Source organism: Beauveria bassiana, assembly GCF_000280675.1.
Source record: "Beauveria bassiana ARSEF 2860 unplaced genomic scaffold BBA_S00010, whole genome shotgun sequence".
In the NCBI taxonomy this organism is placed as follows: domain Eukaryota; kingdom Fungi; phylum Ascomycota; class Sordariomycetes; order Hypocreales; family Cordycipitaceae; genus Beauveria; species Beauveria bassiana.
Genome location: NW_007930845.1, coordinates 505602 through 514421, shown reverse-complemented (window position 1 = coordinate 514421; position 8820 = coordinate 505602). Strand labels below are relative to the sequence as shown.

At 53.8% G+C, this 8820-nt stretch overlaps 1 protein-coding gene across 1 annotated transcript; it reads right to left on the bottom strand.

Moving 5' to 3' along the window:
• Positions 1–1636: 1636 nt before the first annotated feature.
• On the bottom strand, positions 1637–3664 carry BBA_04502 (patatin-like phospholipase; the record flags this gene model as incomplete). The annotated part of the gene is made up of 2 exons (XM_008599599.1): positions 1637–2912; positions 2973–3664. 2 exons carry the CDS (start codon positions 3662–3664, stop codon positions 1637–1639), a joined length of 1968 nt encoding a protein of 655 aa, XP_008597821.1.
• Positions 3665–8820: the final 5156 nt, after the last annotated feature.

Here is an 8820-nt window from a genome sequence, read left to right as displayed (position 1 = left end):
AAAAAAAGAAAAAAAAAAAAGAAGGAGGACTTTGCTATGAGGAAGAACAAGACGCAAGCTGCTTGCTCGGGTATTTGGCCGGCATTGCACCACGACTCCACAGCGTCGTTGTTTCTTTGCTATGAATCGTCTGCTGCTAGGGAACCCATCAAAGCTCAAAATTCTCTCGTCGTCAGTGGCATGCGCGACGCAGCAAAGCACCCTCCTGGGTAACATTGTCGTGAATCTTGCTGCAGCATGCTGCCCATGTTCCGCGCTCTGCCTCGTCATAATTGAGACTCTCTCTCGGTGCAGTTGTGTAGACATCTTCCAAAGCATCCAACTCTGCAATATGGAGCTGCCACAAGTGCTCCTCCAAGTCTCGCAGCCTATGCTCTTTTGAGAGAAAAAAACTCAGTCAAGTCACTGTAAAGCATGTTCACTACTATCACAAGTACAATTGTATGTTTGTTCAGAATACGCTCTTTCAACTCAAATTCAGAAAACATGTCGCATAGCTATCATTGAATCACACAAACATATACAACAAGCATCTGAATGATGAGCAAACTACGCAACTCAAATATTACTTGGGGTAATTTTTTAATTGCTCGTATTGTACAGACTACCCAGTCAATGTCGTCTTCTTACTGCTTCACGGCCACATCTCTCACAACGACCGCCTCAGCGCGTGTTAGAAGCCCTCTATTCCTATGCCGAGCTGCGTCGTATTCCACCCCTGGGCCGTCTCTAGGTACGCACAGGAGCTCTCTCGTTCTCCTCGGAGATGGTGTCTTGGTCGACAGTAGGCACCCAAGCGTCAGGGTCAAATGAAACCCGACAAGGACGCACACAAACTCGCAGCGACCCAGAACGGGGGTACTGAGCCGATTTCAACGTCAATTCCGCCGGCTCTTTTTTGCTGAGGGGAGAGCCCAAGTATGACAAAGGCGCCAATCTTGCCTCGCTTCGCATCACCTCCAGAGGCTTCCTTATATGGCCATCGCCAACTGCAAATACGAGACCCCGTCCTTGGCAACTCATGGCCCACTGGCGTCGGGCATTCTCAATCTCCACGGCACCGATGAAGCGCTGACAGGCCTGGGGTGGCGCGGATTTCTGTCACGTACGGATCGTCGTCTTCGGCCATGATGAGGTCAAAGGCCGTCAACCTGTGACGGGCCAGCCTGTGACGGACGAGGCGGCTTGAGACAATAACTGGAGGCGCCAGAGCAAAGCCCGCCAACTACAGGAAAAAACAAGTTAGGCATGGCTTCAGAATTGCGGACGTGCTAACGGAGTTTGAATTAGGTGACAGTGGTACACTGCCGACGCGTTTCGTGGCGTCTTTAGCATATTTACTATGGGGTGAGCCGGCCTCGTCGATACAGCACAGAAATGTACAGAGAATTGGTTCATCATGAATCACGTTTATTATGTTACTCGTCAGGACCAAAAGCCTTGGCCCGCCAGTATATCGAATACTCAAGCATCCCATTGCCCAGTTCAAGTGCATGTATACATATCAAAAGAAGTAACCAACAGCGGCAACAACAAAAGACAAGGGGTATTTCGAGCCTGTGCCTCCTCATTCTCATTTCCAACCATTTCTCGTTATATACAACAACAAACTCAACAAGTCAACTCGCCCTCTCTTTCAACCTCGATAATCCGGTTTCCGCGCCATATTGACCGGCGGCGGGGGCGCTTCCTCATCATCCATCGGATACGGCGGCGCATGCCCGTTGCTCGCGTGGCTGCTGCTGACCCTGTGTCCCGGCAGCGGCGTCTTGGGCGGCAGTGGCGGGGGCTCGATGCGCGTAGATGGTGGCGGTGACTGCGGTGCCGGCGGCAGCGGCCGCGCGTGCTCGTCTGGGCTCATTATGGCAATCTTGTCCGCGCCCGAGGCAGTTCGAAACTGGGACGGTGTGGGCGCCGTTCCGAGTAGCCGGTCCGGGTCGCTGCTCGGTGTGCCGTTGCCGTTGCGGTTACTGGCGCGCGATGGAGGCGGCGGAGGCGAGGCGGTGCCGGGCGGGAAGGGCGCGGCGCCGCCGGGTCGCGCGTAGTCGTAGGAGCCTCGCGGGGAGGCTGCGCTCCATGTTGTCGTCGTCGTCGTCGGGTTGTTGCCAACGGTGAGGCTGTCGGGGCGGCCCGAGTCAAACGACGTCTGCGAGAGACCGCTCCGGGGCGAAGGCGGAAACGCGCTAGGGGTGTCGCCGGGGAGCTCGACGGCAAAGGGGACGTCAAAGTTGGCCGAGGGCTGCTGCTTGACTACTTCGGGGATCGTGTTGGCCTGTCGCTCGAGGCGCTGCCTCGCGCGGTGCACCTTGGCGAGCCGCGAGGAGATGCCGAGAATCATGCGCTGCTCTTCGTCGCGCGCCATGTAGCGTCGCGTGCCGGTGCTAATGTCGCCGAGTCGATGCCACTCATTCATGCCAAACTCGCCCACGCCAATCTCGACATTCATGCGAAAGTAGTTTTCGGGGTTCACGTTGCGCCGCGAGAGGTGCTCGCGGAGCATAAACTCGTGAATCTTTTCGCATCCTTCAATTTTGGAGATGAGACGACGACGCGCCTCGGCAAACTCGCCGAGGAAGCCCTCGTACCAGACTGCCTGGTTTCCGTCGCTGCCGCGCGGGCGCTTACCGGTGCCGACGCTGACAAAGACGCCAACCTCCCGGCCGGGCCACTCGTTGACCACGGCCTCGTCGAGAGCCTCGGGGGCGGGGTTAAAGGTGCCGACACCGTCGTCGTGAAAGGTGGCCTGGCCAATCGTGATGGGCTTGAAGGCGAGGCCGATGGCGCATGTGGCACGGCCAGCTTGCCAAATTTTACAGTCGAAATCGGGAGGAGGTTCGCGGCGCGAGTCGTAGGATCGAAGGATGGCGGGAGCGGAGTGGCTGGGTGAGTCTTTATACATGGCTGTTACGGCGCTGTGTAGTGTTAGTGTCAGTGTGCAAAAAACTCAAGACTGGCGCATCGGGAATACTCACGTTTTTGTGCGATTCTCGCGCGCGTCGTATAGTCGCGCATCGCCGTTCCCATATCTAGAGTTGAAGAACGGTCGCGCAGCGGCTTGCGCCGTAGGACTGCGCGCGCTGAAGCTGACCGTGCTGGCATTGCTGAGATGTCGCTGAGGAACAGAGGAGCTTGAGCTGGTCGAGAGGCGTGACGAGTAGAGGGGGTTGACGGGTTCGTCGCCATCGTTTCCTTCTTGTTCGTTGACGGTGTGCTCGCAGACGGCTTGACGGATGGCCTCTTCCAGCTTGCTGGCCTTGAAGAGGGTGGATCGGTATGGGATGCCGGCAATGGTCTTGTCAGTCTGAAATACCATGCGCGTCATGCGGACGTAGAGCTCTTTGCACGTCTCGAGGTCGAGTCGGAGGCGGCCGAGCATAATGGCGATGAGACCGCCCGTTCCGGTGCCGACGATGAGGTCAAAGTGATCGCATGGCTTGGGGATTTCGCTGCGGCGCGGAGCGCGGCCATGAGCTTCGACAAAGGTGCGGTGCATGAGTTCCTGGACAATGATGAGCATGGAGTAGCCACGAACACCGCCGCCGTCTGTGCTTGTTAGCGAGGGAGAGTGATTCGGGCTGCATGATGTCGATGACGTACCGAGTGAAAGAATCCGCAGAGGCGGACCTTTGGTGGTGTCCTTGCGTCGGACGCCGTACGCATCCATGGCCGTGGCGTTGCGCGTCGGCGCAGATGCAGTCGGTGCGGTTTGTTTTAAAGTCTCAGCGGACGGACAATTTGACCAGTAGGTCTCGGGCTGGATGATGCGGATGGTGTGTTTATTGAAGCAAAGTAACAAGGTTGTTAAATTTAGCTAGAGGAGCTAGGCGCGGATGGGCGGGCGGGTGCCGAGGCGTGCAACTGTTGTGCGTGCAGTGGGGTTATCTGCGGACGATCAAGGACAAGTTCGCTGCAAGTTTTGTCATGGGCCGTGCGGGCAAGCTAGAAGACGGACAGTAGCGGCCGCGAGAGTCGGGCGGCGGGATCGTGGAGAGAGGCGGCAATGTCTGGCGTTTGGAGCGGAAGAGATGGGATTACGCGAATCACAAGCGGACAGAGGTAGGTAGGTTTGGGCGAAGCTGACGAGTTGTTGTGATGCAGCCTCGTGGCTGTGAAGATGGCGCGTTTGCTGCCTTTTGCGAATGACGAGCAGCCCACCTGAATCAACAACAGGCAGCATCTGTAGGTACCTTCAAGCAGTCATGTATGGCGGATTGCTGATGGTTTGCTAACAGGTACGGAGTACCCAGTTTCTGGCCCACCCATTGTACCTTAGTAGGTAAGGCAAGGTAAATACCTAGGTAGGCTAGGCTTTACCCGCTAAGGGCCGCTATAGATTGGCAGAATTAGGCACCAACGTCCCGTAAAAGCAGGCCTAACTAGAGTCTCTTGATACAGATTTTCGGACAATTGTGGCAATGGAAAGTTTATCATCTGAGATTCTGGAAGAATTCCTTGCTTGTCGATGCTTGTGTAAACTAAAAACGGTCCTTTGTCTCGCAACTTTGGCAGCTGTAGTCCAAACCCCCTGTCATCATCTACGAGCCTCAGCTTCAGCCACCACCGCCACTGCAATTCACTACCGGTACAACGGTATGGCAATGTCTCACTTGGGTGGCGCCTCGTGTCTTGACCTCCTTGACATGTGAATCCTGGTCACTTGAAAAAAGAAAAATTCTTTTGCTTGCCCATCTTCTAGAAAAAGATCCGACTTTTCTCATCTTTGCCACATTCTATTTTGCCAAGTCGCGTCACCAGGGCTCTACCCATGTCACGTCGCATGGCTGTGCAGGTCGTCAGCCTACCGCATGACGTAGTGACCAAGTCTGCTGCGTTTTCTTGCCCATCACCTCACGCACCTTCTGCCGCCACGCATGTAGAGCCAAGGTTCCTAAGGTAACCTGCACAGGAGATGAGAAACTTGATGCTACCTTTTTTTTCTTTCCCGCCTGCGTTCTGCAAGGCCATGACATCTTCCGCCTCGTGTGCATGAAATTTTTCATCACTCTTTTCTTTCTTCACTTTCTTCTGACTGGGCAGCTTTCCCGTGTCATCCGCAGCCCAAACCACACCGAACTCAGCGCAGAGCCGGCTCTCTGGCGGCCTTGGCTCGACAATCGCGGCTCCCTAAAGGCCCGTTGGGCTTCAATAGTGCGGCCTTGGCCTTTTTTATTTGTCTGCTGCCAAGATGCGAATAAAGGAAAAACAATTTGCTCGCGAGACAAGAACAGCGGCATCGCAACCCGCGGGCGAAAAGAAATGACAGCTTACCAGTAAATAACCAGGACGGTGGACGGCATCGCGCTCTGTCTGCGCCTCTCATAAGGGAGCGCGCAAAGAGACGAAGAAAAAAAAAAACCTCGTATCTCGTATCGGTATCCTGCAGCCTGCCCGGCACTGCGCCCCGTTTTCCTTCTCTCCTCTCGCCTCTCCCACATCCCACATCCCACGGCTGCGAGCGTCTGATAATATCATCTCCTATTCATGGGCTTGTCAGCCTTCTGTCATCCCCCCCCTCCCCCCCCGGAAAGTGTGGACATTTCCGGGTTTCGGACTTTTCCGCCTACTTTTCCGGGCCCGGCTGAGAGCTGAATGGCTGCGCGCATCGCGCCGACTCAAACCATGCCTGGTTGGCGCTCAGAAGATCAAGATTGCGGAAGGGGCTGCTACATAGCCGCCGCGCCCGCCAACTCGTCTACTACTTGTTCACGACGCTTGCTCTTGAATTTGTCTTGACCCGTTGTCTGCTGCACAGTTTCGGTTGAGAGACGGCATGACACGGCTGTCAAAAATAAAGAGTTGTCGCGGCCTAGTGTCTCGCCGCAGCAGAAATACGTCAGCCCTTTTCTTCTGTAATTAGAGCCACGCGGAAAAGGGTAGGTTTACATATACAGCTGCCGAGGTGCAGAGGAAAGAGAGGGTCGCGGATCCCAGTCATGCATCGGCGAGGTCCAGTGGCGAAACGCAGCACGGAGCCATCTCCAGGCGGCCTCCTTTGTCGGAGAGGCAGACGACTTTTGCTTTTCAAGCATACATCATCAGCTGAATCGGCGGGCATCAAGTCGCCCCCCTCCGAGAATAAAGGCAACTTTGAATTGGTAATGGCCAGTCTCAGTGGAGTGGCAATGAATGAGTCGTGCGAATAAGCCCGTCCCTACAGGCTGCAGTGCATGTCTTCCACTCTCCTGCTCGTTTGCCGTGGCGGTGAACGGTTTGACTGGACGTTGCGGCGAAACAACGTGGCGATGGAATGCGACAAGGGTGCCAGGATGTTTATTTAGTACACACATTGACACGCCACCCTAAACAGGTTCAACATCATCCCGAGATGATGTATCAATCCGACGTGCCTCGGTGGTTTGCAGGATTTCGTCAAATTCTGGTACTTGCAATTCCTCAGCTGTGTAAATGTCTGCCTGGCCCAATCGCGGTTCAGGATCGACATTTATGCGCCGTTTCAACTACTTCACCCTGGAATTTGTGTGCATGGCTCGCAACAAATCAGTATGCGTGGCAGCGTGGCTGCCTTTATGCGGGTAAACAGTGGCTCAAATCTCCCTCATTGGCAAGACGTTGGCGGACGTTGAGTAAAAGGGTTATTCCCGGCAGATCAAGGGTAAGTAAAAATTGGCCGCAGTACCATGTCCCTGCCGGTAACGTTGACTACACATGAGTGAATCGGGCACGTTGTTATTCTTCTCAGGATGGCCTGATTTGACCAAACAACGTTGCCGCGAATGTAACACGCACATGTTGCAGGACAGGATATGCTTGTCGAGACTGTCATGGCCGTATCCGCAGCGTCACAGACTATATATTGATAAGCGGCCTAGTGACCGACTTTCACACCGGTGGCGTTTGATCCTTGTACAATTGGTTACTTGGACTGGTAAAAAAACATCCCACGTGTTTCAAGTAGACAATTGAAGAGCATGGTGATCCTGGCGCGGCTAAGTCCTTTAGCGGTTGTCGCCAACAGCCTGAAGAGTCTCAGAGTTTCAAAACAACTAAGCTCGGGTGGATCGATTCGACGACGGAAAAGCCGGCCTAGATTACGGCCAGGATAATCTGTCTTGTCAAGAATTCTATCGACCCTTGTCCCCTGCTTTCGCCAGCCTGACACTTTGCCACTTGCTTTGGCACGGGCCTTGGGTTGTAATTGACGAATCTTTTATCTGGTTGAATGTAGCTGAATGATTGGTATCAGTTTTTCTTCTTCACAGTCGAAGATTGGTCAAGGCGAAGATTTAGTGTGGTTTAGTCAAAGCTTGTCTTGGCTTTGGACGTGCTCGTGATAGGCCGTCTGGTAGTTTTCGCTAGCACAAGGCCGACCCTTACTGGGGTTCCCTGTTTGATGCAGCTCTGCCGCTTCGTTTTTGCTGCAGCCTTCAGCAGCTCAGGGCTGAAAAAAATTTAGCCTGCAGGTACAATACATGCTTGTGAAAAGAAACCTGATTGCTGCGGGAGTGGGCTTTCGATCCCGTCTCGCATGCGATGCGGCGCGCAACAGATAGCGCCTCTCCCCTCCCCGGCTGGACCAGCCGCAAGGGGCAAAATATACGCTGCAGGCTGAAGCGGGTTGAGCGGGGATCGGAGCTAAGCTTTGCCACTTGAGGCCTTGGGGATTTAGTGATTCGTCGCGAGATTGCTTGATTGCGCAGGGGAAGCGGTCGAGCTGCGGTGGCCTCATGGTGGCGAGTAATGCGACGGATGCTGGTTGGTGTCACGTTTGGTAAGGCATTGTGCTAGTTGACTAGTGGGGGGTTGAAGAGGAGGAGAGGCCAGCTGGCATCGTAAATGAAGAAAGCGGCAAAGAAAGTAAATGTGATGAATAATTTTTTTTTTTGAGCAAGATGAACCCACAAAACTGCAAGCCCCAAGGACGAATAGAAGTACTGATACCTGATAAGTCGTTGAATGGAAAGACAAGACTGGCCAATACAAGGCAGAGTTTCTGGTTGGTCCAAGGGGTTCACAGAGGAGTTGAAAGTCGGTTGACAAGGCTTGCCCTTCCCAATTACGAAAAAGTCGGGGGTGGTAGGAGGCTGAAGGGCAGCCCAGCGCCACGCAGCCGCTAAAAAAAGCAAAGCCATAATCTGGAAGAAGGCTAGAGCGAAGCCGCGTGTCAACGTAATCACCACTCTTGAGTTTGACGAGGCTGACAAGGCCAGGCAACGCGAGGCTTGGAAGCCTTGAGTGGCACAGTGGAAAGAGGCTACATAGGTAGGGTTGCTAGGATTGCTGGGATTGACTGACCCGCCAGGGTTAAAACAAAAGAGGCGTTTTGTCTGTATTTGGTAAATGAAACAAGGCGAAGGAGAGGGCAACAATCTATTCTTGTAGCGATACAAGATGCAGAGGACGGGTCACATCTCGTGTCGTTCTCGGTGTTTGTACTGGGCGGTGCTAAAGATGAGACGGCTGATGCCTCGGCGGTGGCCAGTAGGCGCTGGGCCGTCGTGTTGTGGGAATACGGTGCTAGTGGGAAAGAAGTATATTAGAAGAATAAAAAAATAAAATAAAAAGGTGCTCCTGCAGGGTTGACTGCCGATGCCGCGTGCCAGTTCCCCACTGGCGTGTCAAGACTGAGATGCGGTAGCATTAGTAGGGTTTTGGTGTGTGCGGTGTCATTAGTGTGTGCGTATTGATATGTGTGTGTGTATGTGTGTGCTGAATATTAGTTGGTTAGTTGTCGTGTATGGATAATGTAAGCGGAAGATGCCGTTGGAAGCGAGATGAGGTGCAAACGGGGCGAGGCGAGGAAAGCACACACAAAAAAAAAAAAAGGACAAAAAGAGAACAAAAAAAAAGAAAGTCAAAATA